This window comes from Diabrotica undecimpunctata, chromosome 4 (assembly GCF_040954645.1).
Source record: "Diabrotica undecimpunctata isolate CICGRU chromosome 4, icDiaUnde3, whole genome shotgun sequence".
Lineage (NCBI taxonomy): Eukaryota > Metazoa > Arthropoda > Insecta > Coleoptera > Chrysomelidae > Diabrotica > Diabrotica undecimpunctata.
In genome coordinates, this window is record NC_092806.1 from 3,409,584 (window position 1) to 3,428,039 (window position 18,456).

General features: G+C 33.9%; 1 protein-coding gene across 3 annotated transcripts in view; it reads right to left on the reverse strand.

The window, feature by feature from the left end:
• The window catches only part of Drip (aquaporin homolog protein drip), a 98,652-nt gene that overhangs the window by 17,037 nt on the left and 63,159 nt on the right, over positions 1-18,456 (reverse strand). Inside the window, exon 1 of one of the 3 annotated variants that reach the window (XM_072528685.1) lies at positions 14,627-14,776. The exons of the other annotated variants lie outside the window; for them this stretch is intronic. Coding sequence (XP_072384786.1) covers positions 14,627-14,672 — 46 coding nt within the window. The 5' untranslated portion in view covers positions 14,673-14,776. Of the gene's footprint in view, positions 1-14,626; positions 14,777-18,456 lie in introns of those variants that run through there. 3 annotated transcript variants of the gene reach the window in all.

An 18,456-nucleotide genomic window follows, 5' to 3' on the forward strand; every position in this document is an offset into this window, starting at 1 on the left:
CTAGCGTTTCTCGACGTTATCATAAAGAAAAACCAATCCCAAGGTTTTCACCACTTTGTTTATCGAAAACCCACCCATACCAATTGTTACTTGCATGCCAACTCTCATCATCCCCCTTCACAAATTAATTTAGTCATTAATACGCTTGTCTTCAAATCAATACGCCTTTGCGATAATGCAAGTAGACTCGCTGAGCTCTCTAGTGTAAAACAAGCCCTCATCCAAAACGATTAAAGTTTGTTTAGCAGAAAATGGTTGACTTCAATTACTGCGGTCGTAAATATTATTAAATTTATCTGAGTTGGCCCAGTGTTAAGACCATGTACCTCAGGTACACCATTGTTACCTGAAACCGGGCCTTTTATACTATTATCGGTTAACCCAGAATGTTTATAGTCTATACTAATTGAAGTCAACCATTTACTGCTAAACAAACTTTACTGCGAAAATCACATCAATAGGAGCATCCACAGACATCAATCTCTCACTCAGACTCAACCCAAAGACTCAAACCCTCATCATACCAAAGCTTTTCTTTCTTACATCAAAGGTGTCACTGACAAAATCGACAATACCTCCCAACAAAAACTTTCATCTCTTGTCCGATCCATCAAAGACAACATTCCAAATGAACAACACGCAGTTGTTCCACACAAATTCCTTGTACAGACTGCCCCCAATCCTATATAGGCCAAACAAAGCGTATAATCCAAAATAGGAGTTATGAACATTCCATTTCTGTTGGAAATTTGCTATTGGAAAGTGCGGACATGTCTTTAAAAAAATTAACTGCATTTTTATTTGCGTGAATGCCACAAAAAATGTGAGGAAAGATACAACAATATTCAATTCTCCACACCATAAATATAAATAGCTATTAATCAACTCTACAAATAATTAATTAACTACAGTAATTACGGAATTCGTGTTTACTCAATTGTAAAATTAATTCTAGAAATGCATTTTAAATTTGTCGTTGTCATTGATTCATTAAAACGTGAACTAATTTATAGATAAATATTTCGCAGTATTTGTTCATATTTTTTATTTTTATCGTATTGTTTTTTTTTTATACAGGATATAAGTTATTATGTGACATTTGTTCCATTTAATGGATCTGCTTAGTATCTACATAGAAATATTGGTTTTATTGTAAATCCCGTTCGATTTTCCGCAGTATTGCCTTTTCCTAAGCCTTTATTGTGTGAGGTCGTAAATTTTTTATATGGTTCTTTTCAGAGCCTTCTTTAATGAAATTAAATAATCTATTGCCTGAAATGTGAGACACATTTTGACATTTACCAGGTTTTTATTCCTCAAATGTACATTCTTCTATATACTGTTGTAAATTATGTAATAATGAAACACTAAAAATTTTTATTTTCAACACTTCCAAAAAATTTATTGTAATTTACTATCACTACCGCTGTTTCGGCAAAGTGTCGAATCTCAAGTGACGTATTTTTACCATTATAGTCTTTTTTTAAGTTGAGACGGAGAGAGCTGTTTGTTTGAAGTCGGTTATTCAAAACAATCTGTATATTTTTAATTTATTAATTTCCATGGAATTTAAAAAAGATAGCTTAAGGCCTTTATTTTAAATATGAATAATTCGAAATTTGTCATTAAAAGAATGCTAATGATCTAGAAGTTGAAGTGCGTACGTACGATCGGTTTTTCTATTATTAAAAGCCCTTTTGTGTTCTGTTATACGTTTGATAAAAGTTTTACCTGTTTGACCGATGTAAGTTTTTGGGCAGCCGCCACACGTAAGTTTGTATACATTAATGTTTAAGTGGTTATTTTTTGGCTCTTGTTGTTTTTAATATATTTGCTTAAATTGTTGTTTGTTCTAAAAGCTGGTGTTATTTTGTTCTTTTTAATGTATTTGGCTATTTTTTATACCTTGTCTCTATATGTTAGCAGAAGGTACTAGGATTGTTTTCTGTTGGTTAGAAGACTAATTTCAAGACTTTCTTATGCAGTTCTTGGTTTATTGATTGTTCGTTGTATTTATTGTTTACTGTTATTTTCTTAATAACATTCAATTACATCTCAAAGCTATTTTTTGACATGAAAATTTCTATTAACTTATGTAACATGCTATGATGTCAATTTATGTTAAGTAGGATGGGATAAAGAACTTACATATATTTTAAAGGCTGCTAAAAGTCAAGTGGCTGCTAAAAAAAACAAAAGTGGCAAAAATAATAAGAAAACTAGAAGAAAACAGAGAACCGGGAATAAAAGATATCCACAATATTACATTGAAAGAATTCTTAGAGCAAATAAAAGTGCAATTATTCTACATCTACAGATTTTGCCCAGAACATGCGTATTTTTAGAACAACAGGACACATGCGAGATTATCCCTCTACTAAAACCAAAGAACGACAAAAAGTCTTAGAGAAAACCAAACAGCTATACACCAGCTTCATTAGTGGAATCACTTGGAAAAGTATTGTAAAAATTATTTATAAAATGTAAATAATTTTTACTGCCAGATGTAAAAAGTCTTGACTTGTTATCGTTTAAGATTAAAATCAAATCACACTTTTTGAAACATTGTTTCTATTCTAAAACGGAGTACCTAAGTACAGCTTTTACTCAATAGTACTAGTTTGGTAAGGGTGTTTGCCTATTATGATGATATTTCATGTTTTTATATTTTTATTTAGAGTGTTTATCGTTTCTTAAATTGTTAATATTAAATATATATTTGTAATGTTTTAATTCGCAAAAAAAATTTTATATGTAGTATGTAAATTGTCAGTATTCCTTTAACTTGTCAAAAGCATAACTATTTTTGTATATTGACTTAATAAATTCTATTTTATTCTATTATATTCTTACTTGGTCAATATATGCGACTCGTATTTGGATAATAGAACATTTCAGGCTTCATCTGACTAAAAGATATCCCGAATGCAGTAAATTTAAGAATAGGTGCTTCAGATAGCATTTTATTACCGATTCTATATAAAATTTTTGTTTCAGATTTACCCACCTATGCAAGAAAAAATACAGCTCTCTAGGCACACGATACGGTAATTTACAGAAGAAGCCAAAACCATACTTTCGACGACAAAAGAAGAGTATAGAGACCAGAAGATCACTTAAGAAGAATATCGGACTATACGGAAAAATTAAAAATAAATATCAACACGGAGATGACGCAATTTAATATTTTTATGCAGCAACAAACTACATCAGTAATAGAACGATGTAACGATGAGAGGAAACAGAATTAAATCAGGAAAATCCGTCAAGTAGCTCGGAGTGCTCCTCGACAGAAAACTAAATTTCACACCCAAAAAGTCAAGAGAAATGCATCAACGGGAAAAAAGCTAATTCAACCTTTTATTTTCAGGAGCAGCCCTCTATCGCAGGCAAAAACAATTCAGTAATATTAAGCCTACGTTAGAGCTGTGATGTTATATGCAGTTCCAGTATAGGGTTCCACCGCAGAAATTAACTGAGAGAGAACAAAAACAGCATGTTAAAGGTAGACATAGCAGGACTCAGTTTCAAATGCAACCATTAAAGAAAGGTCTCAGTATACACCACCGAGGGAAGTGGCCAAGAACAGAAGAAGATACTTCTTTAAACAGGTCATAAAAACACTATTAAAGATCAGAGACATTGGTGACTGACATTGAAGCCTAACCAGGTGATAGCTGAGGATAACCAAGCAGGAAAGTCGGTATGGTGCCAAAAATAAATATAATAACTTATAGAAAAATACGCCCAGAAGTCCAGATACTCGGACACCGGATACTCGAAGAGAATAGCGGTCCCATGAAGTAAGAGGTGCAGAAACGGAAAGTTGGCAGAAGCAGAAAAGAAGGCTGAAACATTTTGTGTATATGTATTGAAATGTTAAATAGTATTAGGACATTAAACATTTTTAATTATTTTTATTTTTGTTTTTATTTTATGTTTAAAACTAAGTTAAATACAAAAAATTTTAAGGACAATTATTGTTCTGAGTATATTTTAAAAGTATCTTACTGTAACATCATCAAATAAAGAGTAGCTGGTATAAAAATAAAGTTAATGAACTTTTTTAGGAATAACCAGTATATTAGGTATATTATTATAATAGATTTCATTCACTAAATGTGACCTTGAAACACGCGAACAAAAGTATTAAATAATTTAGCAATTAAATGGATACATTTGGATTGATTTACATCAACTCAAGAATAAAATATCAGATTTTTATAACAGCGATTATGTAGCCAAGTTAAAAAGCTCGTATAACAAAAATATATAAAAAAAAGATTAAATGGGAAGAGAAAAAAACTATAATAAAACATATTAACTTAAAAAGATTGCTATACAGGAAGAAAACATGGTTCTGCAAACAGAACAAATACCCGCGGATGAAAATAATACATCGATTTTAAAGTCAGAAACCATTTCTTTTATTATTCTCAAGTTTAGTAAATTACAGGTAATTCATGTAATATAATCGACAAAAAACAATAAAATTCCTGATCTAGACCAAATACCAAGCATTATTAAATTTAATGAATGCCAAAAATCTATAAATTTAGGAAGTTTATTTAATATAATGCGCGCAATAGAAATTATACATTATTAAATGTTAGAACTGACATTTATATACCTGATATAGATAGTAATTACCTCTCTGAAGAGATCAAAGAGTTTGCCTAAACGGGGCATTATCGACCACTCACACCTATTGAATGCAAAAACGTTTTCTGTAATATGATATAAAATATCAGTTCTTAGATGTATAGGAAAGGAATTAAAATAACAAATGTTACATGAGAATAACTGAATAAGAATTCCAGAACTTATGGAGGAACCATATCCTAACAGAATAGAAAAGCTACAAAAGCAGACCAAATAAACCAAAGATATGAATGTTGCTACATTTAAAAATGCTTCATCTAATAAATTAATGTAAGTTGGAATACAAAATCCCTAAAATGTGATAATAATAATTAATAAACTAACGAACTAACTTCGGAGTTCGTACTAAAATTAAGATTACTAAATCGGTCATATCTTAATAGTAAAAATTTGTTTAAGTTATTAAATACGTACGACTGTTCCACGCTGAGCTACTCATTTGGTCTTATAAAGTAGTCAAAAACGGATATAAAGGATCTTCAGCGGAAAGTAAGAACACTCTCACAAAGTCACAAAAACACCATCCACGCAGTGAAGTTTGCTAATTTAAGAACTTATTTTCAGGTACAGGCTAAGACATAATACTTTACATCGAGCAATTTGCGCAGTAGATGATACAACGTCGCTTAAAAGGAGAGAACAAGAAATGCGAAATGTCGACAATACAGCGTCGAACTATTGATTGACATCTGGAAAGATATTTCCAGAGACTGAGGGTTTTCTAATTGCCATTCAGGATCAGGTTATTCCAACTCAAAAATGACCTGAAATATATCGCTTAGATCCTTAAGTCCAAAATTACAAATGCCGATATGGATGCCAAGCCCAAGAAACTATCCAACATCTTACCAGTGGCTGCCAGGTATTTGTCGGTACTGGATATAAAGAACGACATGACTCAGTAGGAGAAATTATCCACCAAGCACTAGCTGACTAGGACTTCTACAAACCAACCGTCTTCCTTATTATCCATACGTCCTTGACAGAATGATTGAAAATGACAACTACAAGCTATACTGGGACCGCACTCTGCTCACAGATCAACCAGTCGCACAAAATAGACCAGATCTCATACTAGTTAATAAACTGACTAGACAAACAACACTTATTGATGTGACGATACCCAACACCTATAATTTACGTGTTAAATACAACGAAAAGATCGCCAAGTATATAGATCTAGAAGTACAAATAAGGACACAATGGAGAATGAAAAGTACAATGTCAGTACCCATTCTTCTATCTACTACTGGTGTTATTCCCAAAAACCTCCTAGAGAACATAAAAAAAGATAGGTCTGAATGAACATCTTTATAAGCCCATGCAGAAATCTGTACTTCTCGCGACGTCCAGATGTGTACGAAAATGTTAAAGAGATACTTCAGCTCATCTAGGGCTCGATAACTTGAAAAGAGTTTCCCCAGGGCTCAATCCTTTTAATACCGTAGGTATTCATCATTCAATCTTCGCTTATACACTGCTGGACATAGATCTCCCTCATAATTTTCCATCTATTTCGATCTTGTGCCTCTTGCATCCAATTCCTATGACAACGTTTTAGATCGTCAGTCCAACGTATTGGTGGACGACCTCTACTTCGGTAGGCATCATCTCTTGGTCTCCATTCCAGTATCCGCTTTGTCCATCTATTGTCTGTCATTCGAGCCACGTGACCTGCCCAGTTCCATCGTAGGTATTAGAGATGAGTAAATTTTCCACTTAGAGGGAGTGTGAGCCGTATGGCTAAATCTGGATAAATATTATCTATAAAGGTGAATGTAAAATGCTCCGCTGAGATCTCCTTATAAACAATAACAAATTGTGGCTTGCTAGAGATACAAAATCAAAATCATTCCCAGGTCAGTCCTCTAACACTATATGTATAGCTTCTCTAATAATAAAGCATGAGCTAGACCATGAATCCTCAACCCACTGCGTGCCATGAATTTTCACGGTCGACATTTTCAATGAGGCACGCGAGGACATTTTGAAAAAATATGTTTTTAAACTAAATATAAATTCATCTTTTACACTACGCCACTGACTCGCACTGTAAAGTGACAGTTACAATCTTGCCCAAGTCCATTATTCACCAAACACATTAGTCATCGTTTTGCCAAGATGAGAGAGCAAAGGTTAAGATGGTTTGGTCATGATCAGCGTAGAGACGTTTATCACCCAATAAGAAGAATTGATGATCTGCTGGTTCCAGGAATTAGTAGAAGAGGAAGACCAAAAAGACCTGGGGGGTCTTACGCTTAGGCAAGACATGTCGGTAAAGTGTATTAATATTGATTTAACTCAAGATAGACACTGATCTTCTTCTTCTTTAAGTGCCATCTTCGTTCCGAAGGTTGGCGATCATCAGGGCTATACGTATTTTCGAAACTGCTGACCGAAACAATTCGTTGCTGCTACAGCTATACCATTCCCGTAGATTCTTTAGCCAGGAGTTTCGTCTTCTTCCTATGGACCTTTTGCCTGCTATTTTCCCTTGCATAATTATTCGAAGCAGTTCATATCTTTCGCCTCTTGTAATGTGTCCCAAGTATTGCAGTTTTCGTTTTTTGATCGTAAATATGATTTCCTTTTGTTTATTCATTCTTCTCAAGACCTCGACATTTGTGACTCTCTCGGTCCATGATATTCTCAGGATTCTGCGATACATCCACAGTTCAAATGGCGAAGTTTCATTTCAAGGCTCAAATCTCTTCCGCAGAACACTCTTCATTTTAGTGAATATGGATCTGGCTTTTTCTATTCTTATTTTGATTTCTGCTGAGCTATCGTTGTCTTCATTTATAAAAGTGCCTAAATATTTGTATAACTCGATCCATAATTTCATTGTGTAAATATAAATTTTGGACATTCTGTGTTGATTTCGATATTACCATAAATTTAGTTTTCTTTATGTTCAAAGATCCAGAAAGTCCATATTCTTCGCTGCAGTCTGCTATCTTATTCACCAATGGCTGTAGCTCTTCAAGTGTTTCTGCGATCAGAACGGTGTCGTCGGCAAATCTCAGATTGTTTAATCTAACACCATTTATTTTAATACCTACGGATTGCTCAGAGAGTATTCTATTCATTACGTCTTCGGAATAGAGATTAAACAGGGTTGGTGACAGTATACACCCTTGTCTCACACCTCGCTGAGGTGTAAGACAAGACATCTGCCAAGTCCAGACACTGATGGAGAAATGTAATTAGGAAAGCCGATCCAGCATAGTGATAAAGGTAAAGAGAATGATGATGGTGTAACGCGACATGATGGGTTGACTCAGTTTATTTTTAACTTTCGTGTTAAAGTTTTTTAAGAAGTTTATTTCCTGGTATAATAATTATTTTCAAAATATTCATGAGAATTCTATTAAAATCAAAACGTTAATATAGGGACGATATGGCGGTTCTTGAAATCAAAACTGAATAGACGTAAAAACTTTTATTTATTCACTTCCAATCCTTACTGTTTGATTTGTGAAATTTGTGTGGTGGTGCCAAAAAATTTAATTTGAAGCCCCATTAGAATTATCATTTTTGGAGTAGAACGAAGAATTGTCAATCAAGAGCTTTCAGCGGAAAAGTAAAGACTGGCCTTAGAATTTACCTTTTCTTTCCTTAATAGTCAAGGCGTCAGAGATTTGATGCCTAAAAATCATACGAACAAGCTGAATTTTGCCGGTAGTATTAATTTTGGGGCCCCAAAAAGATGCAAAAAAGTTCGCTACTTCAACCCCATCCCCTTAAAAGCCCCTTATAGGGAGGTAAAAATGCAAACAAATCGATTTACCAACAATCTGTTCGCTGTAGAAAAAATGTTTTATCTCTGATGACAGGAGTATAAAGATTGCACATTATTAGACAGAATTTCAAATAGTTTTACAAAAAAATGTTTGCAAAAAGATTAACATAACGAGCTTTTTTCAAGTATAAGCAATTCAAGTTATATTAAACTTTGGAAACACGTTTTCACAGCTAATTTTCCATATCTTCACAATTTCGCTTTGTGGTATTGTCGATTCGATTCGACAAATCTTTTAATCATGAGTGTTATTGAATTACAATATATAATTCAAAAGTAAACATAATTCAAGTAAATAATCTAATTTTATTAGTTCTAACAAAAATTGACCACAACATTCAAAATATAATTGAGAACATTTAGTTTGAAAAGCCACACATCAACCTCATCAAGTATAAATATTTATGGCAATACATAATACATTATTGCAAAACCTCAAATTTATACCTTCATATTATTGTAGTATTTCCTACAAATTCAACCAAAATTTAAGTTTTAGTTAGAAAATTTTTGGTGGCTTGAATAACTTATTTCAAATAGATAGTGGTACATTGTAAAGAAAGGTTGACAGTTCTGCTCTACAAAGACAAAAAACAATAATAAGTAAATATAAAAACAATTAAAATGATTTGACGTTTGAAAAAAAAAGTGTAGAGGAAGAAATAAAATGTAAAAGACAACTATACCAACAATATTTAAGTTCTAAATCATTACAAGACAAAATAAAATATAAGGAAAAACAAGCAGAAGTACGAAGGAAAATCTCTAAGAAGAAGAACGAGTCTTGGGAAAGAAACTGCCAACGAATAAATACTTATCTAGGAGGAACCAGAAGCACAGAAAGCTGGAAACTGATAAAAAAATTGAGAAAAGAAAAGAATAAAGAAGTAATACAGAGCATAAAACCTGAAGACTGGGAAGAGTATTTCAAAGGAGTTTTGGTAGAGAATAGAGTCGAATTTCAGGAACGTAGAAATCAAAACCAAGATAGAATTTCAATAGTTGGCTCGCCAATAAGATTAACAACAGAGGAAATTAAAAATGTATGTAAACAGCTGAAGAGGAACAAAGCACCCGGACCAGGAGATATACCCGGAGAATTGTTTAAGTACGGAACGAACAAATTGTACGAATGTCTTCGACAACTTTTTCAAGAATGCATAAACACAAGCGAAATCCCTACGGAATGGAAGATATCACACCTTAGCACTATACATAAAAAGGGTGATAAAAATAATTGTGAAGATTACCGAGGAATAGCTGTAACCGGATCTATGAGTCGAATATATAAAAAGGTGTTAAAGAACCGAATCGAGAGAGAATACTTGTATTATGCAGCAGAAGAACAAGCAGGATTTCGTACGGGTCGATCCACTATTGACCACATTTTCTCCTTAACCCAGATAATAGAAAAAAGATAGCAAGGAATCAAGAGATTCATATGTTGTTCGTCGACCTACGGAAAGCCTACGACAGCGTTCCACTGAAGAAGCTGTGGCAATCAATGGAAAGCACGAATATTAATATAGAATTAATAAAAGCCGTCAAAGTGCTATACAACCAACCAATAATAAAGATAAAAGCGGGGACACAAATAACAACAGGATTTATAACATCAAAAGGATTAAAGCAAGGATGTTGCTTGTCTCCCACTTTATTTAAAATATACCTCGAAAGTGCTTTAAAAAGATGGAAACAAAAATGCAGGACAATGGGGATACCGCTCACCAATACTATGGTATATACGCTTAACTTTGCAGACGATCAAGTAATAATGGCTCAAGATTATGACGATTTAAACTATATGGCACGAAAATTAATTGAAGAGTATGATATATGGGGTCTAGAAGTAAATAAAAAGAAAACCGAATACCTGTGCATTGGATCAGAACAAAAAGATCTCATATTAGACGATAACACTACGATAAAGCACTGCTGTGACTACAAATACCTAGGTATCACTATTTCACAAGATGGAACATTAGACAAAGCCATAAGAGAGAGAAATACGTCAGGGAGAAAAGCCATCACAATGTTAAACACCATTTTATGGGACCAATCCACCAGCAAAGAAAATAAAAAGAGGATAGGGGAAGAGGGGGCACAGTGTTACACGGGGTACAATGTTAAATTCTCCGCCATCTTCTTAAAGTTGAACTTAAAACCGTACCGTCGTCGTCGTAGTTACTTTCCGTTATTTGTTAACAGTAGGTGTGTTTGTAGACCGTCACTGTACATTTGAGTGAAAATATAAGTGTTTTTCTGTTTTTGTACCACCAAAGTAAGTAAATGATACGTATTAAAAACTGTTTTAACTCTTAGTAAATAAATATTACACATTGTATTGATATATATTACTATAAATGCGTCTTGTAGCTACACACTCGTAGGACTAACATAACCCCAAAAATTCGTGACTCGGCAAAAATATTATTTGAATGTAAAAACGTCGTTCGGGGCACAGAGTTACAACTTATGAAGGGGTACAGTGTTACACTACTTAGGCGTGGGGAACAGTGTGATATTTCATTTTTTGCTAGAAAAACAATGAAAATATGCATGATGTGCAATACTAATTTTGTACTAAATTGCATATGGTAGTAGTAAGATGTTTTATTTACTTTTGTATTTTTATTTCAGAATCAAAATGGTTCGTAACAGAAAATCCATCAGAAAAATAGCCTCATTTACCCATGATACAATGAAAACGGCCGTTCTTAATGTAGTTAATAACGGATGGTCAGTAAGGGCAGCAGCCATTCAAGCTAATATAATTCATATGACTCTAAAAAGATATGTTGATAAATACAAAGCTTTGTCTGAAGAAGAGCGAGTAAATTTCAGATTTACGCCAAACTATGAAATAAATCAAGTTTTCTCGAAAGAGCTAGAAGATCAACTAAGAGATTATTTGATTATAGCTTGTAAAATGCACCATGGCTTAACCAGAAAGAATGTAATGCAGTTTGCATATGAATTGGCTGTGAAAAATAATCTTAAGTTTCCAAATTCATGGAACGAAAATAAACAGGCTGGAGTAGACTGGTTGTACGGTTATATGAAACGATACTCCCAGCTATCCATAAGAAAACCTGAGGCGACTAGTCTGAGTCGTGCAACCAGTTTCAACAAAACAAATATTAACGAATTTTTTGACAATTTGGTAAGTGCTTTTAAAAAATTTTGCAATGGTCCAAGTCCAGAAAATATCTACAATTTGGATGAGACAGCACTTACCACTGTTCACAATCCTCCAAATGTAGTAGGTCCGAAAGGCTTAAAACAAATTGGACAAGTAACTTCAGGTGAAAGAGGGGTATTGGTGACGGTATGCTGTTTTATTAATGCAATAGGTAATTCTGTACCGCCCTTCCTTGTATTTCCGAGAGTTCATTTTAAGGACAGAATGTTGAAGGGAGCACCTCCTGGATCTGCAGGAGCAGCAGTAAAAACAGGTTGGGTCAACGGAGAAGTCTTCATCGACATATTGAGACATCTCCATCATTTTACAAAATCATCTTCAGAATCTCCCATACTACTAATTTTGGATAACCATGAGTCGCACATTACAATTGCTTCATTGGAATTTTGTAAGTCTAACGGAATTATACTTTTAACTTTACCCCCACACACAAGCGGAAAACTTCAACCTTTAGATAAAGCATTATATAAGTCATTAAAAACTCACTTTAATAAAGCCTGCAATGATTGGATGATAACTAATCCTGGCAAAACAATAACTATCTATGAAATAGCTGAACTCTTGGGCAAAGCATATCCACTTGCGTTTATTCCAAACAACATTATTAGTGGATTTAAGTCAACTGGAATTTGGCCATTGAATCGGCAGATCTTCTCTGAAGACGATTTTCTAGCATCTGCAGTAACTGACCGACCGTTTCCCGTAGAGCAGATGACAAATGAAACAGCTACGTTACCAATAAAACAAGTCGTTACTGAAACGCCTGATATGGCACCACAGCTAGTCAATAATGAAACTGCTGAGATAAAAACACATCAAATACCTGAGACAATGCCTGTGGCAACTGCATCATTTCAGCTGCCTTCATGTTCGGCAATATCCTCAGAAGTTCCGTCAACTTCATCATGGTTGTCATCGCTAGTCTCTCCAGAACAAGTTCGCCCTTTTCCTCGAGCAGAAGATAGAAAAGAAGGAAGAGGAAAGAACCGAAAACGTAAAAGTCAAATATTAACAAATACACCTATTAAAGACGCACTAATTGCTGATCTAAAAGTAAGGCATGAGAAGAACGCAACTAGAAAACGCGGTGAAATAAACACGTCAAAAAAATGTGGTAAAACAAAAATGTCTGTCTTACATAAAAGGATTCAGAAACAGACATCAGCGTCAGAAGACGAAGAGTCGCCTAATAAAGATGAAAATGACAGAAAGCGAAAAGAAGTTGTAAAAAGAAACGTTTTTCAATCAAATACACGTAAACTTCAAGATATGGAAGATTCTTCTGACTCAGAGAAATCGGAAGAATCTTTCTCTTGTGCTGATAGTGAATCAAGTATGGGATCGTTTATAAGTCATGACGAAGAGATATCCCAAATGGATTACGACGATAATAAAGAAATAAACGTTGGCGATTATGTTCTCATTAAAGAAGGTATCTCAAAAGGCATAGAAATATTGTCTATAGGACATATTATTGGCAAAACTGAAACTACAGTGAAAGTTACCTATATCCGTCGTTTATTTCCCAAGTTCACATTTATTTCCTCCAATGAAAACTACGTATTTAATATCTCCCAAGTTGTTTTAAAATTACCAACTCCCAAACCTTCAGGCCAGACAGCACGCAGAAGTGAAATGCTGGTGTTTCCCGTAGATTTTCAAAATTATTATAATGTATTAAAATAAATTTTATATTATTTGTATGTAGAGTTACGACAAATAAATGGTATTTAATATAAAATTCTCATTAATCACTTCAGTATTCCTTGTGTAACAGTGTACCCCATAGTATATAACACTGTTCCCCACTAGTGGGGCACAATGTTACAATTGTGTTTTCTCTACAAAATCGTTTTTACCGACTAGTCATGTAAGTTTTTCCTATAGTTGATTATATAATAGTATGCGTCAAATCCAAACGAGTTCTAAAATATTAAAAATTTTATTTTTAATGAAATCCTGTCAAAATGACATCAAATAAAAACATTTATGTAACACTGTGCCCCCTCTTCCCCTATATGAGACTATAGTAAAAAGTATCACTTTATACAGCTGTGAGGTATGGCCACTGAAAGAAAGAACACTGTCAACGCTGAAAGCGACGGAAATGGATTTTTGGAGAAGAGCCGCAGGAAGATCTAGAAGAGAAAGGATTACCAACGAACGCATTAGAGAAATAATGGGAATCAAACGAACAATCACAGATGACCTAACAACAAAACAACTTATCTGGTTCGGACACTTACAAAGAATGGGCGAACAACGAATGCCAAAAGAAATACTAAAGTGGCAACCAGAAGGAAAGAGAAAACGAGGTAGACCGAGAAAAAGTTGGAGCGAAGGAATAAATAAAGAACTGAGAGAGAGGGCCATAGAAGAAGATCTATGGAACAACCGGTCTAAGTGGCGATTGGAAGTCGGAAAACGGCGGAGAACATTATAAACCGACAAGTAGTAGTAGTAAAAAAAAGTGTCATCAAATCATTGAGTGAAACCCAGTAAGAATATAACTTGACCTGAGAGCCAACTTATAGTCTTCTTACATGAATGACTTAAGACACACTTATAAAAATTTTATTAATGATTTCTTAGTTTATATAAATAGTTTAAAAAACCGATATAGAACTAATGAGGTCACAAAAATCTGCAAGTCAAATCACTCAATAGATAGATGAACGATGAAATTAATACGAGCACATACCTTATTGGCACCATCTGAATAAAACGAACAAGTAGGAATTGTCTAACGTAATGGAGTAACTATTTTAAAATTTCGAAGAAAGAATTTTTTAAAGTAATGAAGTAACTATTTTAAAATTTTTTAGACGCACGAAAACCTTGTTGAATAGGGACAATTGGGAGCCAAAAAAAGACCTAAGTTTAAAAATAGAGAAAAGAAATCGTAAAAATTGAAAAAAAACCTGGTTTAATGTTAATAAAAATTAAATAATTCCACTTACCTTCAATCACATGTGACATTTTATTCGAAATGACGTTCACGCTCATTTAAAAAAACGACTGCCACCTAGCATCAATCAACTGAGCTATTAGATACGTTGGTACGATTGTGCGGGAGCAGAATTATAAAAATTATCTTGTTTGCAACCTTAAACTGTTAATCAGGTTTATTTGCAGAATATCTTTATTAAAGTAAATATCGTAATTCAATTAAATGTACTACTTTATTTAAACTGTCGGTGAGGTATGCACGCTTTTGCGAAAGTATATTTATGATGTTGCTAAATAATGATTTTTTTAATTGTTATTGTTAATTTGTTAATTTGTATATTGTTAAGTTTTATGTTCTAAAAAAAATAAAAAAAAGACTTCTTTAAAATAAGTATTTGATAGGCAATCTTGCTTAACATTCGGGATGTGTCCAAAAATTTTTTTTAGTTATACTGCATATAAGGTTGATATTGCTATCATATGATTTTCTTGACAAAGTACGTAAAGAAGATATTTTATTCTTAAATAATAAGCTGAGTCTAAGCTTCAGTAAATGGTCTTCTGATATAAAAGTTATCTGCGAATAGGAAAAGTATCGTGACAAGGCGAGTATTGAGGCTATTAAATAAGCGTAGCCTAACCCCTGTATAACAATACAAAATCATACCATAGAAAATGTTGAACATTATGTATATCTAGGTCATGTTATCAAACTAGGAAAACCAAATCAAGATGCTGAAATTAAAAGAAGAACACAACTGGCATGGGGCGCTTTCGGCAAATTAGCATATATCTTGAAAAACACCTCCATTCCTGTAAACTTAAAGAAAAAGGTGTATAACACATGCATATTACCAGTTTTTTCTTACGGCTTGGAGACAGTAGCCCTTACCAAAAAATCTGCTAAAAAATTAGAAACAACGCAAAGAGCAATGGAACGAATCATGCTTGGAATATCACTAAGAGACAAGATTAGAAACACCGAGATAAGACGTAGAACGAAGATTAGAGATATTGTGGAAGAAATTGCAAAAATGAAATGGCGCTGGGCAGGTCACGTAGCCCGATATAATGACAACAGGTGGACACGGAGAATTCTAGAATGGAGACCAAGGACGACAACAAGAAGCACGGGAAGACCTCAAAAAAGATGGGTAGATGACATAAGAACAGTGGCAGGCAAACAGTGGATTAGATTGGCGCAAGATAGAGAAAGATGGAAGCAATTGGGAGAGACCTACATTCAGGAGTGGATGGAAAATGGTTGACAAAGAAGAAGAACCCCTAACAATATAAATATCTGGGTACAATAATTAACGAAAATAATGAGTACACAGAAGAAATTAAGGCAAGAATATGACAGGCAAGAAATTCTTTCAACAAACTGAAAAAAGTACTCTGCAGCAGTGACATTTCAATTTCTTTAAAGATAAGACTTCTGAGATGCTACGTGTTCTCCGTATTATTTTATGGATTGGAGGCTTAGATATTAAAGAAAGATGTTTCGGACAGATTAGAAGCCTTCGAGTTATGGGCCTACAGAAGGATATTAAGAATAAGTTAGGTGGATAGAGTCACGAATGTCGAGGTGTTGAGAAAAATGGGAAAAGATAAAGAGATTTTAAATACAATTAAAATCAAAAAACTGTCATAAGGGGCAGCATTATAACTTGCTGCAATTAATAATACAAGAAAGAATACAGGATAGAAGGAGTAGCGGAAGAAGACGCATCTTCTGGTTAAACAATTTGAGAGCTTGGTTTAACTGCGCTTCTGCTGACCTCTTTAGAGCAGCGGTATCGAAAGTGCAAATTGCCATGATGGTTGCCAACCTTCTTAGAAGAGATGGCACATGAAGAAGAAGAACCCCTAACCTCAAACTTAACTTAATCGGCGTATATAACTTGACGAGCTCAAAGTTCATCAGGATTCTCTATCTCTTATACTGCTACCGATCACGCCCAATAACTTTGCTGAGCATTTTTATTTAAACATTTTTAGGACATCTTCGTCTCCGTCAAAAATATTTGTTTCAGAAGCAAGAATATTTTTATTTTCGGAAAACTTTCTTCCCATTTCGGCAATTTGACTCGGTCCGGCATTCATACACAAAGTTTCGGATCAGTATGTAGATTATTTTATTTTTGTAACGCCGTACATTTCGTATGAAACAGGAGTGAGAACATTTATGCTTTGATTACCGATAATAATTCAGTAGTCAGGGGGAAAAACAATCTGAGTTCACAAAAACAGTTTTCATGGAAATCGAAATTTAATGTTTCAAATTAAAACAAATTGTTTTAACTCAACCGTATAAATCAGTAAATTTTTTCAGTGGTACGTTCACATGTTTACAGAGAAAAAATCAAGAGACGACAAAAAAATATTTTCTTTGCAAAAAATCATACAAAAAATTTGAGTGTGACCATGAACGTTCTTCCCCAATACCTTCAAGCTTCTGGGTCACAAAATGTTTCTTTCTCCGAGCTTCCCTCCTGTTCAGTACCTTGTAAATCATTGTAGAACTTTCTAGAGTTTACGTTTTCCAAATATTTGGTCAATTGGAGAAGTTCTTGTAACTTAGGAGTTTTGACCGGAATTATTGTGGCTGGTAACTTCCGGAGTTGTGATATTATGAACTTTCTTAAAATTTTTTTTCCGGTTTCGTTAAATTTTGCATTTAAACAGCGAGCTTGCAAATAACCCAGAAGAGGTATTCTTGTGCAAGACAAATTTAGGGATATTTTTCCTGAGTTCCAACATTCGAATAAGTCTTGTATGCATTGAGCATTTCTTGTGATACTTGTTGGAAAAATGCTTAGTCTAATTCAGAAATTTGATATCTTTCTCACAGTCCACTACTTGGAACGGTTTCGGTTTCACTCTGCTGTTGCGGAGGACTTCCCTCCAATCATCCGAAGCTTCCGTATAAGCTTTCCTCTATACAGGAATGTCCTCTGATGGGAGCAATTACTTTCACAAATTCAAATCATCCTTCTGTCTAAACTAGATAATGAGGATATCAAAAAGCTGTGTAATTTTTATTTTGCCCTTCACAAGTGTCGCAAAATATTATCAAATTTTGAACCTGAAATGACACTACGTTATACACAAAGTGATGAATCATCTAATACACATCGTCAGTACTTTTTTGCTACCGATTCGTCATCAGTATAGAAAACAGTTATAAGTAGACATCGTTTGAGGTCGCATTAGGGGTTGGTGAATTTTTTTGGAAGTCTATAGTTATGGCTTCGGTATCTATTGCTTTTGACGACAATTTTCCAATATTTTCTTTTTACAGAATGAAATTTTTCACTTCTCACAAGACTTTGTTTCTTTTTGTTTTTTTCTTATAATTTTTCCAAGATTTGGGTTCTATATTCATCACTACTGTCATGTAATTTCTGCGACAGGGCAGATATTTCCGCTTTTATAGTGTCACAATAGCTACAGATGTCTTTCCTAGGTAAACCGAATGCAATATTAAGTTTTGTTTCAAAAATTTCGCAAAACGTATCATACGATAATTTATTATCGAAAGTACATAGTATGTAAGTCAGTTACGTTGATTTCTTAAGGGAGATAAGTTTTCGTACTTTTTTTCCAGGAGTAATGCGATTTTCTTCCTTTCAAGGAACCAATAAATTCTGTCACTTTGACGACACTATCTTCAGAAATTTTGTGAGGCATATTTCTGTGTTATGACAAATTTAGTTCACAGCGAACACCCAATCATCCAAAATCATGTTGTAGAATTGACAGAAAAATACATGTATCTTGGTCATGAAATCAGAATAGGCAAGGACAACAGACCTACGAATTTCAACGACAAATAACA